We start from the raw sequence: 22,713 nt of genomic DNA on the forward strand, positions 1-22,713 counted from the left end.
ATTGAAACCTATCCAAGGTAGTTAAAAATTAGAATCGCTAGCCCAGCATTATAAAATTAAAACACTAGAAGATACTGAAATTCTTAATATTAATCCTATACATCGGTGATGCTCAACCTCAGCAGCTTTAAGGCCCGTGAACTTCAACTCCCAGAATTCCCCACGTGTTTCGCCTCTAAACGAAACCCTTCGGGCGTCAGTCACGCTGCATAAATTTGAAGTCGTCAGCCTTCTTGCGACCAATAGGAAGAGACGGCGCGCGGCGCACTCGTGTGACGCCACAACAAAGGCGAGGAGCTCGCGCACTCATTGGGAAATCCGGTCCGGAGGGAAGATTCTAAACGGGGAGGCGGCAGGAGAGTCCATCTGGGCAGGTGGAGGAGGGGGGAGGAGGGAGAATCTACCACGAAGGGAGAAGTGGACAATGGCTCAGCAGCATAGACGGTGAGGATGGGCATTGCAGCCGACATGTATTTTTCAAGAAACTGGCATTTCTATTATTTGTCATTATCCGCCCCACGTCTTTATTTGGGTATTTATAGAAGCCCATCGGAATAAAAGGAAAGGAAGACCCAATCACTTCTGCCCCAAGGCATAGAAGATGGAGGATCTGAGCTGTTAAAAGGATAAAAAGAGGAGAAAGGAAGGCTGGCATGTGCAAAAACTGCCAGCCACGGAGGAATAGATAAATTTAGATAAATGGCTTTGAAAAATCCTCATATGTTGATGTTGCACCCTGGAAGAAATCCGAGATTTCTGCCTCTGCAAAAGATGGCAAGCGTCCTTTTTGATTAAAAAAAAATTAACGTATTGTTTTTATCACTTTCAAATAAATTGGAATAATAAAAACAATATTTTTTTTGAAATTGAATTTGTTTTGTTAGGCTAATAAATGGAGCCATCAGATACCCAATAGAAACACATTTGCAGGTTTCTTTTCAGGTTCCCTTCAGCTCTTCCCTTCCTTTTTCAGTATTGATGGAGATCTACAGGTAGATTTTGGCTTACAACCAGTATTGGGTTCCCGGGTGGATGATGGGAGACAGCGTTCCAGTAGGAAAAACGGAGCTGCACACGCAGCCCTGACGCAACTGTGTGTGCGCCGGCGTGAGATTTGGCTTCTGCACATGCATAGGAAGCCAAATCTCACACAAGAACACTTGCACGTGACGTTTTGCCAATTTTCGGCAATATTTGCTTCCACGAAGCAAAACAATTCCCAAAATCAACGAAATCTCACGCACACGAGCATCCTCACGTGAGATTTGGCTTCATGCGCATAAGACAAATCTCATGCGGGCATGCGTCAGAGATGCGGAGCTGCACATGCAACCACACCGGTAGCAGTGGCGACAGGTAACCGCCGCCTGCTTACGATCACAATTGAAAGCAAAATTTCTGTTGCTAAGTGAAACTTTCATTGACTTTCTGGCTATAGTTGTTAAGTGAAACACTGCAGATTTTAAGCTAGTAGCACTGTTGTTAAGTGAATCTGGTTTCCATGTTGATTTTGCTTGTCAGAAAGTCTCAAAAGGGGATTTGCATGATCCTGGGACTTAAATACGAGACAGTTGCCAAGTGTCTGAATCATATGACCAAAGGGATGCTGCAGTGGTCATAAATGTGAAAAAAATGGTCATAAGTCACTTTTTGTGGTGCAGTTGTAACTTTGAATGGTCACTAGGTGAACTGTTGTAAATCGAGAAGTACTTGTATTCAAATAGGATCTCTAGGTAGATTTCTCAGTTATTGAATCCCTGAGTGACAAAATGAAAAAGCAAAAATAAAAATCCTGATGGCTTTTTATTGACTTGTAAATATTCTGGGAATAACTTTGATTTGAATATTTTATAAGAAATTGCCATTTCTGGACTGTGCCTTTGTTTACTATTCTTTAGCATAATTGTATTTATTTTTATTTCTTTTAGAAAAATGACAAAAAAGCAAAACAAAACACAAAGATAATTATGATAAAATAATATAGATTGTCAAAGAAAAGCTTTTAAAAAATAGAAAAATATAATAAAGGAAAAAAGTATATCATTTTAATACTACATAACTGCAATTCTATATATACCCATCAAAAGCTATTATTATTCAAGACATACATGTTTCTAATATATTTATATAAGTAGAACTTTTTAAAAAATCTAATGTATTTGTATAAGTGAGTCCCATAGTTCATTATATTTATCTATACAAAATCCATATTTCTAGACATAGATCCATAGATGGCAAGTATTTAGTATCTATGACTATCACGGAGTGTTCTATCTTATGATTTATAATGATTGTATTTATGATTATGATCATGATTTACCACTTTTGCTATTAATATGCCACCTGCATATTTACATGTTTACCATGTAAGTAAATGTAGTTATGTTGGAATAAGTAAATGTTGGTTCGTGACAAATTTCAAAAGAAAGCCCCCTGTAAGCCCATGAGATAGATAGGAATAGAAATCAAATCAATATCTAATTTTCTTCATGCGACACTTAAATGAAAGTAGCTTCCTGCAATTTGAGGCATCACGAATCTTTGATAAATGCCTTTGTCTTATTTTGAAATCAAACCATGAGATATTAATATTGTGGAATAATTCAAATTTGAAGGGAAATGTGGGGAATGTCTGACCCCAGAGGGATCAATCGTTTAAATCAATTGATTCATAGCAGTTATTTTAATAGAGCCTACATTCTGATATGATTTACATTTAGCATCTCCTTGGCAATGTATACAATTGAATATTGAAGTTCGTAAACTCAACAAACTATTTCTTATGTCTCTTCAAACAATTCAAATATATAACTCATGCCCATGATTTATTTAATACTAAATGTGTGCTCAGTTTACTAATTAACTTTATTAATCATTGACCTTAGCTGAAAAAAACTTTGAGTTTATTTTAGCCATTTACTTTTGCCTTAACATAATTGGAAATCATGATGTATATATGCTACATGATACTGATGTTTTTCAAAATATTCTTCAAAACAGGAAACTTTCTAAGAAAGCAAATTTCCTTATTATGGCATATGAATAGATAGGGTAGAATGGAATAAAATTCTTTACTGGCCAAGTGTGATTGGACACACAAGGAATTTGTCTTTGGTGCATATGGTCTCAGTGTACATAAAAGAAAATATGCATTTGTCAAGAATCATGAGGTACAACACTTAATAACAGTCCAGGTACAAATAATTAATAATTATAGTGTTGCATGGCTTTATAATTAAAAATAAATTTGTGTCCATTGTTATAGATCTTGGTATGAATACAAATTGTAGCTGCTTTTCAGAAACTTAAGGAAGAAAGAAGGAAGATGACATCAAACCCTTCTGGACAAGGTAAACGTTAATTCTGATAATCTTGTTTTATTTCTCTGTGCCTATTAAAGACAGGATGTTTTTTTCCCTTGGGTTTCTGTGTGGATTAACATTCCAGCAAACAAAAACTCCCAGCTTCATACTAAAACTATACATGTAGCATTAATATACATGTCCTTGATGTACAACAGTTCATTTTATGAGCTTTTGAGTTCCAATGGCACTGAAAAAAGTTACTTATGACTAGGGTTGGGCGAACCCAACAAAGTTCGGGTTCGGCAAACTTACCCGAACTTGGCGGCGGAGTTCGGGTAAGTTCGCCGAACCCGAACACTTCTCCATGACGTCAAAACCCCACCCCCAGAATCCCATCGTGGGATTCCCCACGTCCTTTTGCTTGCAGCGCCATTCCCGAGGCGGGGCTGTGGCGTCCGATCCTTTTCCATAAAAATAAAAGGATAAATAAATAATTTCCCCGCCTTGGAAATGGCGCTGCAAGCAAAAGGAGGTGGGGAATCTCACGATAGGATCCCGGGGGCGGGACTTTGACGTCACAGAGACTCTCCATTTTGGCCAGCCAGGAAGGAGTCTCCATGATGTCAAAGCTCCGCCCCCAGAATCCCATCGTGGGATTCCCCGCCTCCTTTTGCGCCTCCCGACCGGCCGACAGCTCCCCGGCGTTCGACTTCCTCCACCGCCACTGGCGCCCGGCTCCTCCTCTTCTCGCTGAGTCAGAGACCTCTCCCTCCCGTCCACCGCGGTGTTCAAGCGAACGCCAAACCTGAACTTTTAAAAAAGTGTGGGTTCGGCATGCCGAACATTGCAAAGTTCGGCAAGAACCTGAACTTTGCAAGTTCGGTTCGCCCAACACTACCTATGACCATTCTTCACAGTTATGACCGCTGCAGCATTCCCATTTACTTTTGGACACTTGACAGAAGACTCACTTTATGACAGTTGCAGTGTCTCAGGGTCAGATGATCATCTTTTTGCAACCTTCTGACAAGCCAAGTCAGTGTGGAAACCCGACTCACTTAACAACCGTGTTACTAATTTAACAATTGCGATGATTCACTGAGCAAATGTGGCAAGGAAAGTCATCAAATGGTGCAAAATTCACCAAATAAATTTCTCACTTAGCAACATTAATTTTAGGTTCAACTGGGGTCGTAGGTCGAGGGCAAGCTGTATTGTGACAGGAATGGACAATTAGAAGAGATTTCTTGGAGTCCCTTTCTTTGAGATCCCTAGGATCACTCCCGCTTAAATTACACCAAAAAATTGAGACATTATTTTAGTGATTTGATTTACACTCCAGGCTGACTTTGAGTAGCTCACAGCATAAACAAAGCTGAGTAAAAAAATACAATAGAAAATAGGAAAGTTAGAAAACAAGATAGCAACTCTGGTCAAAATATCAAAACTCATACAGCCTTATTCAAGATGGGGTTCCCCCAACCACCTTAGCTAGGATCTGGGAGAACATCCAGGTCTCTGAAGCTCTTCGGAACAGCATCCCAGGCATTGCAATAAGGAGGCCATACTCCTTGCATTCCAAAAGATGACACTTCTTAATTGAAGGACTCAAACTGTACCAACTCATGTCAGTTCTTATCAGCTATGTACTATTAGCAATAAATGGTCTGTCAAATAACTGAGCCATATGTCTTTGAGGCATACCCAATGCTGCCCTCTTATCTGCATTCTTGCCCATTTGAAGCTTCTAAGTCAGGGGGCGTCAAACTCGATTCATTGAGGGTCACATCAGGGTTGTGTTTGATCTAGAGAGCTGGGGTGGATGTGGCTAGCTCGATGTCACTTGTGTTGGGGGCACCTGTAGTGGCCTGAGTGTTCTGCCGGCAAAAACAGGCTCCTGAGCTTTGTTTTTGGCTACAATGGCCTCCTGCAAACCTTTGCCAGTGAAAAACAGAGCTTGGGTGGGCCATACGCAGCCCTCCCAATCTCTTTTCACTGGCAAAGGCACAGCAGTCCTTTGCTATTTCCAGGGTGGCGTTACAAGCCAGATCCGGCCCCCAAGCCTTGAGTTTGACACCCCTGTTCTAAGTAGTTTTCAAAGGTAGCCTCACACAAGTGTTCAGAAACTTTAGATCGTGCAGAATGCGGCCGCGAGAGCCATCGTGGGGCTTCCTAGATTCGCCAACGTTTCTGCAACACTCCGCAGCCTGCACTGGCTGCCGATCGGTTTCTGGTCACATTTCAAAGTGTTGGTAATGACCTTTAAAGCCCTACATGGCATTGGGTCAGAATACATCCAGAACCGCCTTCTACCGCACGAATCCCAGCGGCCGATAAGGTCCCACAGAGTTGGCCTTCTCCGGGTCCCGTCGACCAAACAATGTCGTTTGGCGGGCCCCAGGGGAAGAGCCTTCTCTGTGGCGGCCCCGGCCCTCTGGAATCAACTCCCCCCAGAGATTAGAACGGCCCCCACCCTCCTTGTCTTTCGCAAATTACTCAAGACCCACCTTTGTCGCCAGGCATGGGGGAGTTAGGATATTCCTTCCCCTAGGCCATTACAAGTTATGTATGGTATGTTTGTGTGTATGTTTGGTTTTTATAATAAGGGTTTTTAGTTGTTTTATTAAATTGGATTGTTACATGTTGTTTTTTACCGTATCATTGTTGTTAGCCGCCCCGAGTCTGCGGAGAGGGACGGCATACAAATCCAATAAATAAATAAATAGCATGTTGCAATGTCAATATATGATGTAAAGAGAGCAAGAGTGACTGAAGGGCTAGTATACCAAATGGAGCTTTCTGATTTTCTGAAATTGAAAAATGGGAGCCTTAAAAAGAGGGATCCTAAGTCTTACCCTCTACCCAACTCCAGAAAAAGTAATTATCTAAAACAAATTCTGAAATACTAGTCTACATATTCATATGACATCACCACCCTGCAGATTTAGATTTCTGAAATATTTTAGCCGTCATCCACCGCCACTAAGTTATAAATTGTTACTTATCCTATTTATTCATTTATCCTATATAAAGACAGTGCTCCTTCTTGCTCTGGTAAGTTGAAAAGAAAGTGTCATTTAATCTGATAAGAAAATCCTACAGTTGTAGCATTATTTTTCTTACAAATTTTCTGAATATATGAATTGACTTTTACATTTCATTTTCACTGTCATAAATTGGCTAAAGTTAATTTTCTTTAATATGCAATGAATGTATTATATTCAATGCATGTAGCATTTTTTATTGGAATGATTTATAGGCAGTTTTTCCTCTAACAAAATTTTATTAGCAGCACTTTTTTTTCCCTAAATGTTTTTTTGTACAGTGTCCTTTAAAATTGACTCATTAAATTATCTGACCTTATTACAGAGTTTTCAAATTGGTCTTCACAAAGAGAGAATTCTCTTGGGAAAATTTTTCAGACACAATTTTATTTATCATTTAAATCACTGTTCCAAAGCCTTAAACCAAAGGGCATCCATTAGTCTATATGTATGGATTTCTCCAAGGACTTCCTATTCATAAATCACTCTGTATCACATGCTTCTCTCTGTGCCACTGTCATTATTAAAGGCAAGTAAAATACCATGTTTTAATAATTCAATAGAACTTTAATGTGTAAAATGAATTTTCCTTAATTGTTACTGAACATTATGGGACAATATGTCCTTAGAAAGTGAAAGATAATTGGCTTGTTGATTGCAATTCCAAAAAGGCACAATTGAACCATTACTAAAGGTATAGTCTCTCTCTAGGGTTGCATTGCTGAGAAACTCCGTGCTGAGGTGTTCACAGCAGACAGAATGTTGTAATGCAGCTACAAATCCCAAAATGATTTCTAAGACCAACCAAACTCAAACTGCTTTTGTGTTTCGTTTTATTAAGAAGTTATTCAATGGTATAAGTAAGGAGAGGAGAAAAGGGGTCCAGATAGCCCTTGACTTACAACCAGTCACTTAAGGACCATTTGAATTGACATTTGTCATGACAACATTTTAAAAAAGATATCTCAGCCCTAGGAAATGTAAAATCCAAAGAAAGAGAAACTGAAAACTATTACAAGTAGTTCTAGGCTTACAACAGTCCATTTAGTGAATAGAATAGAACAGAATTCTTTATTGGCCAAGTGCGATTGGATACACAAGGAATTTGTCATTGGTATATATGCTCTCTGTGTACAGAAAAGAAAAGATACATTTCTTAAGAATCATGAGGTACAACACTTAATGATTGTCATAGGGTACAAATAAGCAATCAGGAAACAATATTAATATAAATCGTAAGGATACAAGCAACAAGTTACAGTCATAAGTGGGAGGAGATGGGTGATAGGAACGATGAGAAGACTAATACAATAATTAACCTTTTGCAACGTTCTGACCAGCAAATCCAATAGGGAAGCGAGATTCATTTAACAACCAGGTTATTAACTTAGTACTGTATAGTAATTGCAGCAATTCACTTAACCAGTGGCGCAAGAAAAGGCATAAAATATGGCAAAATTCACTTAACTAATGTCTCACTTAGCAACATAAACTCTGGCCTCAATTCTGGTTGTAAATCTAAGACTACCGGTAAGTATCGGGGATGTTTGATTTCGTTTTTCTTTCTGAATGATTTTAAGATGGTGAAGTTTTATTGCGAAGTTAAAAGAAAGAACATACCATTCGGACATTTACATTCCTCTATTTTCTCCCTCCAGGCTTTCAGAATAAAAACAGGGTTGCAATCTTGGCTGAGCTAGACAAGGAAAAGAGAAAACTTCTAATGCAAAACCAATCTTCTACGAATCACCCTGGAGCCAAGTAGGTTATGCTCAAAATCTTGTCTCTGGACCACATGCTTATCAGTTCTGATCATAGCAGTAAATAGGGACAAATAATCACATACACACAAACACACACACACCCCACACTGTAAGAATTGGGAGCAAACGGCTTCTGGCAAGCCTCTAAATGTATACTGGGCTTTTACAGGTAGTCCACGACTTACAACAGTTTGTCTGTTCAAAGTTATAACAGCACTGAAAAAAGTGACTGATGACCATTGCAGCCTCCCCATGGTTACATTTGGATGTTTGACAATTGACTGACATTTATGATGGTTGCAGTGTCCCAAGGGTCATGAAATCACCTTTTGCAACCTTTTGGCAAAGTCAATCAGGAAACCAGATTCACTTAATAATTGGGTTACTAATTTAATAACTGCATCGATTCACTTAACAATTGTGTCAAGAATGGTCGTAAATGTCAAGAGTATGTTCATAGGCTAGAATAGACATGGCAACAAGGATTAGGCAGTGGGAGTTGTTTGGTGGTTTAGAAAGCTAGAAGCCTGGACATGGCTTAGCTCAATTTTTTGTGTGTGTGTGTGCCTCTGTATTATCTTGCCTCTGTATTATCTCTTGCTTCTGTGAATATTTCTTCTGTAATTCTGCTACATGGTATTGTGTATAAATAAGTTTCTTATATATAATTGAATCCTGCTGAAGTTCATTTACTTGTGTGCTGCAAACACTGACATTAGCAATAGCATTTAGACTTATATGCCGCTTTGTAGTGCTTTAACAGCCCTCTCTAAGCAGTTTACAGAATCAGAATATTGCCCCCAACAATCTGGATCTCCATTTTATCCACTTCGGAAGGATGGAAGGCTGAGTCAACCTTGAAGTGGTGGTGAGATTTGTATTACTGAACTACAGCTAGCAGTTAGCTAAAGTAGCCTGCAGTGCTGCGCTAAGCATTGTGTCACCCGGGCTCAGTAGAATGGGACAAAGCTCATTTAACCAATTTCTAATTTGGCAGCATAAATTTTGGGCTCCATCGTGCTCATAACTTGAGAACCATCTGTACATTCCAACTCTCATCTTTATCCTTTCCCACAGAAGAAGAAACTCTTTGAAACATTTTGAAATTTCAGTTTTTATATTTCAATATATATTTCACAGACACACCCACATACGTATATATGTACATGCATATATATATATACATACACAATTTACACAGCTTCACCTCACGGAGGTGATCAGAAATAACCTATGCATTAAACTCTGTTCTAATTAGTGATTAAGGTACATTTTGGATATATTTTGTAGCAGAAAATTTGCATATAAAATACTTACATTTTTTTCAGCCCAAGATTGCAAAGTATGTCAAGTATTTTATATGCAAATTATCCCCAGATTGAAAAGTAAGCAGGATCTAGTTGGAAGTAGCTAGGGAACATTAAATGCTAGGAGCCTTGAAGCATGTTAATGAGGTTCAGGTATTCTAACCAAATTTTGAAAGCCTCAACTTACACTTGTAGGCCTCAGCCTACAGCTACAATTGAGATCAGAATTTCCATTGCTAAAAAAAGACAGTTGTTACATTAGTCATATCCTATTTTCCTGCCTTTTTTGCCATGGTTGTTAACCCTGGTTGTTAAGTGAATCACATAGTCATTTAGTGAATTTGGCTTCCCCTTTTGACTTTGCTTGTTGCAAGCCAGCCTGGAAAGTTGTAAATGGCGACCCCATAACCCCAGGACACTTGTAAATCAGCATTCATAAATAGGTGCTGGTTGCCAAAGCACTCCAATTTCGATCACGTGACTTTAGGGATGCTTCCACCATCATGTGTGAAATTCCATTGTAAATAACTTTTTTTTAGTGCTATTGCAACTTCAAACAGTCAATAAATGAATGGTGGTAAGGATTACCTGTACCTAACCCAGTGTTTTTCAACCAGTGTGCCGTGGCACATTAGTGTGCCACGGCACATGGTCAGGTGTGCCGCGAGAGGGGAGAGAGAAAGAGAAAGCAAGCAAGAGAGAAATAAAGCAAGAGAGAGAGAAAGAGAAAGAAAGCGAGAGAGAGTGAGAGAAAAAGAGAGAAAGAAAGCAAGAGAGAGAAAAGGAGGAAGGGAGAGAGAGGAATGAGAGAGAAAAGGGGAGAAAAATAGAAATGAGAAAATGATTGAGGCAGAGAATGAAAGGAAAGAGAGAGAAACAAAAGAGAGAGAGAAGTGACTCTTGATTTAAAGCATATGATAAAAAACACCCAAAGAATAAGAGAGAAAAAAACCCCAGCCCTCACCTGTTTTTGGAAATGTTTCAAGAGTGTGTATATATATACACACACAAGAGGGGATAATATGTACTGTCTTAGAGTGTCATTTTGGTTGGTGGTGTGCCCCAGGATTTTGTAAATGTAAAAAATGTGCCGTGGCTCAAAAAAGGTTGAAAATCACTGACCTAACCCTATCAAGGAGGAGTTGTTTTCAGTTTCTCAGTTTCAGTTTAGTAGCATTGAGATATCTTTTTTTTAAAGAGTTCCACATTTTCCTGACATTACACAGGACAACATGAGTAAAAACTGAGGGCTTGGAGCACCAGTTTATCAAACTTTTATGAAAGAGCCGCAATATTGTTAATCTAAAACCTGTCAGAACTATGTACTTTATGGTATCTGGTTTTAAAAATAATGCTTTTCATAAGGACTAAGTCCAAATGGGGAACCATGTTATTACAAAGCAGAAAAAAACTTGAAGCTATTGTAAAAACAATTTTTTAAAAAATTATCCTTTTTCTTGTGTCATGTGTTTAGCATCTTCTTGATCAAGCATGCTGCATTAGATTTCTGACCTTTTTGAGTTTTGTCCCAAATGTATTTTGTTCCTCAGAGGACTAATTACAAAAACAGCTCATAATTGAGAGATTTTTATTTTTTTTAAAAAAATCTTTGTTAACTATCCAGTTTTCAGGATAAGTGGAACAGGGTTATTAGTGAACCCAAGTACTTTGGATTGTATTTTCCTTGTCTCAGGCTCCCATAAAATTTGTATGTCTTTCTCTGGACCTTTTCCCATTAAAAAAAATACTGTAATAGCCTTTGATAAAAATGGCACAGTCTTTCTTTGTTTCCTCTCTGGGGTGTTGAACTTTATCATGATCATATTAAGTGGCTCAAAAGGGAAACAAAAAAACAACCCTTAAATAGCTTGTTTTCCTTTTTGGCACGTCTAAATTAAAATGTTAAACTAAAATTTAATAGGATTGTGTTACTATAGTCACATATTTTTACTCTTTAACATATCAAAAAGATATGTTACAAAGAGGCCTTGCTGGGACTGTGTTTCAAGGGGAAAATATTTTCCCGTAGAAAGTTTTTCCAGGCTTTTGCAGCCACTCTACCAAATATATGAACTCCCCAACATGAAATCTATGCACTGCTGGTTAATGCAATTTTTGTATTCAGGTACTTAGGCAAGGCACTGGGTGGCACTGTGAGAAAGAAAAAAACATGCAGTATAGGGGAGAGGAGGAGGAGGAGGTAGGATCTATTCTCCCACATGTCTTCCAGCAGACTTGTTTTTTATTTATAGCTGGGCATGGTTCTTCTTTATGTTTGAGCTTGAATGCCGTTAAGTGGAGCACATCTTTCCAGAGCAGAAAAGATCATCCCATTTGACTTTGTGGTTTTGAGTACAGTGATCCCTCGATTTTCGCGGGTTCAAACTTCGCGAAACGGCTATACCACGGTTTTTCAAAAAATATTAATTTAAAAATACTCCATGGTTTTTTTTTTATACCACGGTTTTTCCCGCCCGATGACGTCCCACGTCATCACCAAACTTACGTCTGCCATTACTGATTGGCCGAAATCTCGGCCAATCAGCTTTGTCATCGCAAAAAGTTTGCCCGACAACGCTGATGGGCCGAATTCTGTCATTATTTAAGTGCTTTTACCATACTGTATGCTTTCAATCAAGAGTCACTTCTCTATCTCTTTCTCTCTCTTTCCTGTCATTCTCTGCTTCAATCATTTTCTCATTTCTCTTTTTTCCTCCCCTTTTTTCTATCATTCTCTCTCTCTCTCTCTCCCTTCCACTCTCCCCCCTCTTGCTCTTTCTCTCTCTTTCTCCATCTCTTTCTCCCTCTCTGCTTTCCATCTCGCTCTGTCTGTTGCTCTCTGTGAGAACGCCTGTCCCGCCTCCTGCAGCCCCCCTCGCTGACAGCTGGGACAAAAGCACTCTCAGCCAAGGGACTACGAGAGGGCTGGGGCGGGCATTCTCAAAGCACTCAGAGCGGCTAGCAGCCAAATGAGGAGGCCGAGAAGCCGTAGCCGCCAGCGCTGCTGCAGGAGGACTCGTGCCCCAAGAAAGCCGGTGAGAGGGGCGAATCGGGCGGGCGGGGGATAGCGGCGAGGAGGCCGGAGGCGCTGAGTGGGTGGCCGACATTAAAAATAATCTTTGCCAGCCTCCGCACTTTCGTCGCTCCCCGCCTCCAACTTCAAGCCCTTGCACGGCCTTGGAAAAAGGGTGCGCATGCGCAGATGGTGTTTTTACTTCCGCACCGCTACTTTGCGGAAAATCGACTTTCGCGGGAGGTCTTGGAACGTAACCCCCGCGAAAATCGAGGGAACACTGTACATTAGATTTCAACTCAAATCTCGCCTCTTAAAAAAATAAATAACCATTAAAGTTTTGATACTGGGATACCTACCACAAACCTTTGCATTGATCCTATGCACTTTCTCATCTCCACTGCCTTGATGTGACGTGGCTGTTTCCCTCCTTCTGTTATTTACAGCATCTCTTTGGCTAGATCCTCCCTTAACAAAGATTTTCGGGATCATGCCGAGCAGCAGCACATAGCAGCACAGCAGAAAGCTGCTTTGCAGGTATGTTCCCCTAGTCAGTGCTGAGCAAAAGGCTTGCAGCTTCATAGAGGTTGGTGGTTTTGGCGGTGAAAGACAGGGAAAATTTAGGGGGCAAAATATTCCTACATTTTTCGTAATGATAGTCTCTTCCATTGAGATTCTTCTTCCATTGGAAATTACTGAAAGCTGTCTAACAAGACTTGTAACCAATTTGGAATGTTAATCCCAATCATCTGAGGTTCATATTCACTTTTCAGTCTTCTGCATCCAGCTGGCCTTTAGACATTTATTGCAACTCCTGTTTCAGCTTTTCTGAAATGATTGTATGACCGTCTTTTTAGAAATGGTAAACCAAGCATTTAGTCTAAGTGTTATGTCTGTACATGGGCACAACTTCCTTTGCAATGCTCCAATCTTAGGAATAATGCTCAGCTCAGGTGTGTGACTTGCTTGTGCACATCTTAAAGAGACAAACAGGCCAAAACAGTTGTAGCATCCACGTGAACTTAAGAATAAAATCACACACTGTTCATCCTGTGCCTTGGAAAGTATGGATGTTGTACTGTATATCTGATTGTGAAGCAAACATTCCCCTTCTACCCTCTCTCACAGTCCTGCTATGTGCACCACAGAACTGCTGCAAAAATTTTGTCTTCCACAGCCAGATTTCAGAGAGGAAGATAAGGGAAAATATACAAAGAAGAGAGTCAGTTTTTCCAACAGTGCCTTTTTCACTCTTCGATGGGCACAACTGAATTATCTAGCGCCACGGAGAGGTCGCAAAGGCACAATCCGGTCGAGAGCCTCCGCAGCAGCCGTATTCCAGGCCTCCGCAAGAGCATCCACAGTTCGGTGGAGTCTCTTGCGGAGGCCTGGAATACGGCTGCTGCGGAGGCTCTCGACCGGATTGTGCCTTTGCGACCTCTCCGTGGCGCTAGACCCCGTAGAGCCCCATGGTTCAACGAGGAGCTCCGGGAGTTGAAACGCCAAAAGAGACGTCTAGAGAAGCGATGGAGGAAGAGTAGGTCTGAATCTGATCGAACACTTGTAAGAGCTTTTATTAAGACTTACAAAGTGGCGCTCAAGGCGGCAAGATGCGCGTACCATGCCGCCTTGATTGCATCAGCGGAATCCCGCCCGGCCGCTCTGTTTAGGGTGACCCGCTCCCTTCTTAACCAGGGGGGAGTTGGGGAGCTCTTGCAGAGTAGTGCCGAGGAGTTTAACACGTTTTTCGCTGATAAAGTCGCTCAGATCCGGGCCGACCTCGACTCCAATTGTAAAACAGAGTCGACTGACAACGAGTCAGTCGAGGTGACTGGGGCACGTACTTGTCCACCTGTCTGGGAAGAGTTTGATCTGGTGACACCTGATGAAGTGGACAAGGCCATTGGAGCTGTGAGTTCCGCCACCTGTTTACTGGATCCGTGTCCCTCCTGGTTGGTCTCGGCCAGCAGGGAGGTGACACGGAGCTGGGCCCAGGAGATTACCAACGCTTCCTTGGGGAGGGGAGTTTTTCCATCACTCTATAAAGAAGCGCTTGTGCGCCCCCTCCTCAAGAAGCCTTCCCTGGACCCAGCAGTACTCAACAACTATCGTCCAGTCTCCAACCTTCCCTTCATGGGGAAGGTTGTCGAGAAGGTGGTGGCACTCCAGCTCCAGCGGTCCTTGGAAGAAGCCGATTATCTAGGTCCCCAGCAGTCGGGCTTCAGGCCCGGTTACAGCACAGAAACCGCTTTGGTCGCGTTGATGGATGATCTCTGGCGGGCCCGGGACAGGGGTTTATCCTCTGTCCTGGTGCTCCTCGATCTCTCAGCGGCTTTCGATACCATCGACCATGGTATCCTTCTGCACCGGTTGGAGGGGTTGGGGGTGGGAGGCACTGTGCTTCAGTGGTTCTCCTCCTACCTCTCTGGCCGGTCGCAGTCGGTGTTAGTGGGGGGTCAGAGGTCGACTCCGAGGTCTCTCCCTTGTGGGGTGCCTCAGGGGTCGGTCCTCTCCCCCTTGCTATTTAACATCTACATGAAACCGCTGGGTGAGATCATCCAAGGACATGGGGTGAGGTATCATCAATATGCCGATGATACCCAGCTTTACATCTCCACCCCATGCCCAGTCAACGAAGCGGTGGAAGTGATGTGCCGGTGCCTGGAGGCTGTTGGGGCCTGGATGGGTGTCAACAGACTCAAGCTCAACCCGGATAAGACGGAGTGGCTGTGGGTTTTGCCTCCCAAGGACAATCCCATCTGTCCGTCCATTACCCTGGGGGGGGAATCATTGACCCCCTCAGAGAGGGTCCGCAACTTGGGCGTCCTCCTCGATCCACAGCTCACATTAGAGAACCACCTTTCAGCTGTGGCGAGGGGGGCGTTTGCCCAGGTTCGCCTGGTGCACCAGTTGCGGCCCTATCTGGACCGGGACTCATTACTCACAGTCACTCATGCCCTCATCACCTCGAGGTTCGACTACTGTAATGCTCTCTACATGGGGCTACCTTTGAAAAGTGTTCGGAAACTTCAGATCGTGCAGAATGCAGCTGCGAGAGCAGTCATGGGCTTACCCAGGTATGCCCATGTTTCTCCATCACTCCGCAGTCTGCATTGGCTGCCGATCAGTTTCCGGTCACAATTCAAAGTGTTGGTTATGACCTTTAAAGCCCTTCATGGCACTGGACCAGAATATCTCCGAGACCGCCTTCTGCCGCACGAATCCCAGCGACCGATTCGGTCCCACAGAGTGGGCCTCCTCCGGGTCCCGTCAACTAAACAATGCCGGTTGGCGGGCCCCGGGGGGAGAGCCTTCTCTGTGGCGGCACCGGCCCTCTGGAACCAACTCCCCCCGGAGATCAGAACTGCCCCTACTCTTCCTGCCTTCCGTAAACTCCTCAAAACCCACCTTTGCCGTCAGGCATGGGGAAACTAAACATCTCCCCTGGGCACGTTGAAGTTATATATGGTATGCCTGTATGTGTGTATGTTAGTATAGGGGATTTTCTTAAACTCATAATATTTTAATTAATTGGATTGTATTGGATTGTTTTTCACTTGTTGTGAGCCGCCCCGAGTCTTCGGAGAGGGGCGGCATACAAATCCAAATAATAAATAAATAATAAATAAATAAATTTTTAGGAATAAAAATTCATGTTCCTCACAAAAACATAAAGCAGGTGTGTCCAACTCAAGGCCGACAAGCCACATTGTGGCCCTGGACAGCTAGTAATGTGGCCCCACAAGATAATAAAAGGATACAGGAAAGAAAGTTTGTTGTTTATATATATTAACTATATTATATATTTTATATGTAGCCCAAGACAATGCCTCTTCATTCAGTGCGGCCTAGGCAAACCAAAAATTGGACAATCGTGGCTTAAATAAAAAAATGAATGCTCTGATATGATTATGCTGCTGAAATAAGAGCCAGGATTACATCTGCACATTCTGTGTCACATTTTTTTTCTTTAGATGTGCACATGTGTATCTGCTGGAGATCAGCTGGAATTCAAGCTATTTTGGGAGCCTGACTCAGTCCAAATGCTCCTAAAGAATTTCATTAGCAAGTAGACAAATGGCCTTTGAGGAAAATCAGTGTCAGATTTAAATGATCAAGTCTGACTTTTACTAGGCCTTGGCTGAAATTTATATCAAAATGCTGAAAGTGTGTGTGAAAGCTTTTGGGCACTGAAATTTAGAGCTGATCATTTTGAAACTGTGGGCTTCTTTAGCTGGGATGGCAGTGGGGATAGGATTTGTCTTTTATTTGTCTTATGTGTATAATTTTCAAACAGGTGTATCTATTTCTTTTCCAGCACGCTCATGCACATTCTTCAGGATACTTTATAACACAAGACTCAGCCTTTGGCAATCTTATTCTTCCTGTATTACCACGGCTAGATGTAGAGTAAGAGAAAATCCATGAAACAGGAAACATCTGGATTCATCTAACCTGTGCTTTTTCAACTTTCAGGCAATCATTTTTGAGAAAAAGAACTGAAAACTCTTCAAAATGATTTTAATTTTGAATTCCTGATATTTTGTTTTTGGGTGACAACATAAAATGTACCCTGGAAATTCCCTGCTTTTATTCTCCTATTATATTTGTATTAGCATTTATAAAGAACTTGTTTTCATTGTCTAACACACATGAATAAGGCTTTAAAATCAGAAAATTGAGGGGGGTGGAGGGAAGTGCAGTGTCTCCATAACAGATCTAAAACTCTTACTACCCATTTATTAAATCGATTAGGCATAACTTTTATTGGTGAGTTTTAGTATTTCCTAATGCCATGAAAAGTAGAATGTTGGGTTTTACAAATTCGATGAGAAATAACCATAGGCAAGGGATAACTGTGTCAAATAAATTTAATATTTAAAATAACTGGTTGCTTTTATAACTGGTTATTTTAATATTTAAAATAACTGAACTCTTTTCAAAGGCTTTCATCGTAAGACAGAATCACTTGGAAAAGTAAAGAATAGCAACAGAAAGGTAGGTGCAAAAAGAATATATGATTCCCCAAACCACTATGACTTCATCTCATGAAGATTTGACACTGTGATCGCCATGGACATTCCAAAAGATTAAGATGAAAGTACATATTTTAAGACAATATTCATCTAATTGTTTATAATTGGCAGTTGGCAATATCTCATTTGTGCAAGTCTCCTAGTCAGAATTTGGCATTTGTCTCCTTTCTCTCTCTTCCACGGAAGAAAACTTCATGTACAAACAAGATTGAGACTTCCAATGGACAGATGGTCTTAGCAGTTGGAGCCAATGCTACTTGCTGAATTCCCACTTATTATGTAGTTCTTAAGAAGAAGAAGAAACACCACTAAGTATACACAGGAAACAAATGGTTTCATTCTGTTGTAGTTTTCTCACATCTGTTTTATCGTGAACATTTGTTTGTTATACACAAAGTTAGGACTATATTTCTCTTATCCAGCTTCTTGGCTTTCCAGCATCTTCTCTTCTAGATGTGCTGCCAGCAATGGACGATAATGACCAGAAGTAGATTCATGGGAAACAAGGGACTAATGTGCTATTTCCTCAGCTATAAGTGGAAACAATTATTACCAAAAGTGTTGATTAGCAGGCATGCTCAAGTGAATGTGCGGCCGTTCTTAGGCTGGTAGCATACATTTATACACCAAGGATTCCTAAATGTTTTGCCCTCACCTCTCTAGTGTAATTGTAATATACACACTTCCAAATCTAAGGCTGCCAAACATCTGAGGACAGAAGAACAATCATAGCAGAAGAGAAGCGAGCACTCCGCAAAGCCAGAGCTGCAAATGCTGCAACAATGGTGCCTACACATGTCTGCCCAACATGTGGCAGAACATTTTGTGCCTGTATAGGCCTTACCAGCCATCTGCGGATGCATTGTGGACAGCCCACAACCTGTTACATGTCAATGCCCCCTTCGAAAACAATGGATGAACATCAATATAAACACTTCCAAATCAACAAGGAAAACAATACAATGAAATGTTGAGAAAAGTAGATTGTAACAATGTAATTAAAAAGGTTCTTCACTCTTGCCTTGGCTTCTGCATCTCCCCAAGAAAAGTACAATTTATAGTTTGGCAAACCCTGGTGTACAAACTGAGTAGTTAATAATATCTCGGAAGCCTCACCAGTTTCATAGAATAAGCCAACTAGACTATAAATTTGACAGAATTTTATCATTTGGCATGGGGAATTTTGATGAAAGTTGATTCCTAAGAAATCCCATTGTAATTTGTTCAGAGCATTTATATTTCCTGCTCTTGAGTTTTCTAATACCAAATATTTCCATACTCTGAGTAAGGACAGTCTCAATTACTTCCACAAATTATTGCATGGTGGTTCTTGACCTTTTAGCTTCAGATGGAGAAATCTGCTTAAAGAGTATCTAGATGTAGCCACCTAAAATCACTCTGACTGAAGCAGCATATGGTTCAATGAATGAATGACTACACAGTATTACAGGGGATATAAAAGGTCAAACAAGCCTTTTAAAATTCCAGATTTCAATAATCATACCATTTTGTAAAAGTGATCCAATAATTACAAACAAGTGCATAAAGTGAATATAGAAAGTCTACACACCCTTGTTAAAATGCCAGGTTTTTGAGATGTAAAAAAAACCCCAGACCAAGATATTTCAGAAATTTTTCCACCTTTAATATATGGTAACATAAGTTGTACAACTGAATGGAAAAACAAACAAATATTTTAGGTGGGAAAACTGCAGTAAACATATCCAGGCAGAGAATATTAAGTGAGAAATTGAATGAGAAAGTTTGCAGCTGAATGGATCTTCCTTGGAATACAAAATTTCCAGAGGGCTGAATCTGTACTTGAAAAGCACTGATGTGTTAAAGGCAAAAAAATAACCCATTTTGGGTGAAGGGAGGTTCTCAGCTAGCTGACAGCACTTCTAGAATGTGACTTTTGCAGAGATGGCAGGAGAAATAATTCCTAAAGATTCACCACCTTTATCTGAGGGAGATGGAGAGTTAAGAAATATGAAATATAATTAAATAAATACAGGTGGTCCTTAACTTACGACCAACATTGTTGCTAAATGAGACTGTTGTTAAGTGAGTTTTATCCCATTTTACAATGCTCCTTGCCACAGTTGTTAATGAATCACTGCAGTTGCTAGAAACATGGTTAAGTGAATCTGGCTACCCCATTTACTTTGTCAGAAGGTTGCAAAAGGTAATTGTATGACCCTGGGACATTGCAACCTTAATAAATATAAGTCAGTTGCCAAGCGTCTCTGGATTTTAATCATGTGATCCTGAGAATGATGCAACGGTCGTATGAAAAATGATTGTGCCATTTTTTGCATTGCCATTGTAACTTTGGTCATGAAATGAACTTTTGTAAGTTGAGGGCTACCTGCAAACAAATGTAAATGCTCTTTTCTTCATTGAAATGCCTTTTCGATGAACAAAAAAGTTCCCTCCTTCATCTAAGATTGGCTGATCCCAGAGATCCATTTTGGTGATTGTAACCTGCTTATTGAATATTCTCTTCAACTATCTCTTTCATTTCCCCAGCCATTCTGCTCCTGAGTCTGAGCTGTTTTAAAATGATAAATGTCAAATCTTTACTCAGCTTTTAATTTGCTCTGCTCCTCTTTTCCATTTTCTATTAATCTTTTAATAGTGCGTCTTCTGATAGTTGCCTTGCGAGTTTAAAATAACATAAATGGAGGAAAGACTTTTTAAGAATGTATCAACACTTTTCTTTGTACACGGAGAGCTTATATACTGAAGATAAATTCTTTGTGTTCAATCACACTTGGTCAATAAAGAATTATATTCCTATTCTGTTCTATTTCTGGGGGGGGGGTTTGGGGGGGTACCTGTCCTTCCATTTGCTGGATGTCCAGTACAAGGTGGAAGGAGCCACCTCAAAATACACACATATAAACACACACACACCAAGATAGAAGTGCTGCTTCTTGCTTTGAAGCCACATATCCACACGAATGTGGAACTCATATTGTAGATGCCTTATTGTCTCATAATTTTCAATAATTGGATAAGAACAAATCAGAATCTCTTCATTCCCTTTCCATCTCCCCCCTCCCATTATTTTGACCTTATCTTTCTCTTTTATACTCGGCTTTCTCTGCTTGTGAAATAATCAAACAATCAATCCACGGCAGTTATTTTGATCAATAACAACAACAACAAAAGCTCCCTGTCTTTCAACCACAGTAGTAAATTGAAAATATACATTTCCTTGGGGAAATCTTAGCGGATGCTCAGCAGAGGGGGGCGGATTTAATGACATATCAATATACTGAACAGCTTCATTATAGGCTGAAAATAGATGAGTGAGATGCACAATCCTTGGGAAAAAAAGAAAGTACACATTTTCTACTTTAATGTGCTGCAGGCACTTTTATTGGGCCCTGCAAAACTGGAGGAATTACCTGATTATTATTATTATTTAATTATTTAAAGAATGAATAAATCTAATGGAAGTTAATATAATGCTCAGGCAAGTGCTAGCTAGCCTCAATTTCTCTATATAACTCAGATACTTTTATAAAGAGAAATATCAAGGAGTTGTAGCCAGTGAGTCAATTTATTATAATCTTAGACCAGGGGTGTCAAACTCGCATCACAGTGTTGGCATATGGTGTATCGTGACTTTCTGCTTCGCTAAACCAGATGTGGGCGTGGCCAGAACATGACGTATCTGACCTGCGGGCCGCGAATTTGAGAGCCCTATCTTAGACCAATAGAAGCAACATATCCATGAGGGTTCTCTAGTTTTATAAAAACTATCTTAAAAGATAGTATGTTTTGATTTGTTTCTCAAGGGTAGGTTTTGTCCTGGCTAGAAGCTAAAAGTCCTGGCTAGAAGCTAAAAGTAGCTTGGCCATTTTTACAAGTTGTCACTAAAGTTCCTCTCGGGTCATCTAGGGTTTTCATGATGTCAACCTGGCATGCATCTGAAAGAACACTGAAAGAATTAATCAAAGTTCTTTCTCGAGATTCAACAGCTGTATTCGTGTGAATTGGACAAGTGGTTTACTGAGATTTCTCTCCCAGAGACTGTGCATAAGGTACCCTTAAAGATGTCTGAGAGAAAGAAATATTAGCTTTGTATATTAACTGCCAGTGCACTTTTGGCCCACTGAGCTAGAAGCAAGCTGTCTTTTTTAGAGTGGAAAATAGGAATTGGGAAGATCTAAAAGGTGCTCCAGAAGAGTTTCATTATTTAAGCAGCATCCTGGGGACTATATAAGTCCCCCAAATGTCAGCAGGACTTGACCACAAGTGCCTCTAGGTGGAAACACTCTTACCTTTTATCAGGGCCGCCGATAGGGCAGTATTACCAGGACTGGCGTCAGGCGCCCGGGCAAATTGAAAAATGAGGGGGGGGCGGTGATTGAAGAGGACCGGTAACTTCTGCGATGTGTTGGTGAGTTGGAGTGCTAAGGAAGCTAATTGGATTCAGTTACAAAATTGTTACAATCGAGACCGGGCAAAGAGAACAGATCAGCAAAAATGCCTAATTTTTCTCTATTCTGCCTAAAGAGCTTCATAGCTGCTAAACATGAAGTTTGGATCAGAGCTAATTTGGTATACATTTTGATTATGGTGTTATATTTTTTTTTGAAATTGTTCCCTTCTAAGTGTGAGGAAAAGATGTGTGGCTTTGGAGTTGACATGTTTTTTGGAGCCATCTCGCCATTTTAGATTCGACAAGCAAACACCATCCTGGATTCAAGAAGCAAGCATTGTGGGAAGTAGGAAGATTTGAATATGCAAAGGAGAAGCTGGGTACTATGGTCTTTTCAAAAAACAAACAACTACATTATACTGTATTTCGAGACTTATGCAGAGAAGATCTGAAGCGGGAGTTTGTTATTTTTACATTTTACATTCTAAATTATGTTAAATGCATGCACAGTAATATCTCACCGTATGTTTAATAGATATGATTACATCCTAGGAAAAGAAGAAGAAAGAGGAAAAGAGAAAGAAAAGGTGTTGTTCTTAGAGTCACGGGCACGCTATTTGTTAAGAGACATTATATACTACACATTTAAAAGCTTAAATATATTAAGTTATGGAACTTAATAGCAGGTACATGTATGAGAAAAAATCTTGGATTTTTTGCACATTTGCTTCACAATATGGATTTGAGGATACATGAGGGTGTGTTCTTTTTTATAAAACAATTTTAAAATTTTGCAAGCTTTGGAAAATGCTATAAGGAGATAGGTGGAGAGGTTAATGAGAAGAGAAGGTT

At 40.5% G+C, this 22,713-nt stretch overlaps 1 protein-coding gene across 1 annotated transcript; it reads left to right on the forward strand.

Moving 5' to 3' along the window:
* Positions 1-277: 277 nt before the first annotated feature.
* INIP (INTS3 and NABP interacting protein) lies at positions 278-20,267 on the forward strand. Its single transcript, XM_070742422.1, has 5 exons — positions 278-444; positions 3,266-3,350; positions 8,008-8,110; positions 12,879-12,969; positions 16,751-20,267. Exons 2-5 carry the CDS (start codon positions 3,326-3,328, stop codon positions 16,844-16,846), a joined length of 315 nt encoding a protein of 104 aa, XP_070598523.1. The 5' UTR covers positions 278-444; positions 3,266-3,325; the 3' UTR covers positions 16,847-20,267.
* The last annotated feature ends 2,446 nt before the right edge of the window (positions 20,268-22,713 follow it).

The sequence above is a fragment of the Erythrolamprus reginae genome, chromosome 2, assembly GCF_031021105.1.
Source record: "Erythrolamprus reginae isolate rEryReg1 chromosome 2, rEryReg1.hap1, whole genome shotgun sequence".
In the NCBI taxonomy this organism is placed as follows: domain Eukaryota; kingdom Metazoa; phylum Chordata; class Lepidosauria; order Squamata; family Dipsadidae; genus Erythrolamprus; species Erythrolamprus reginae.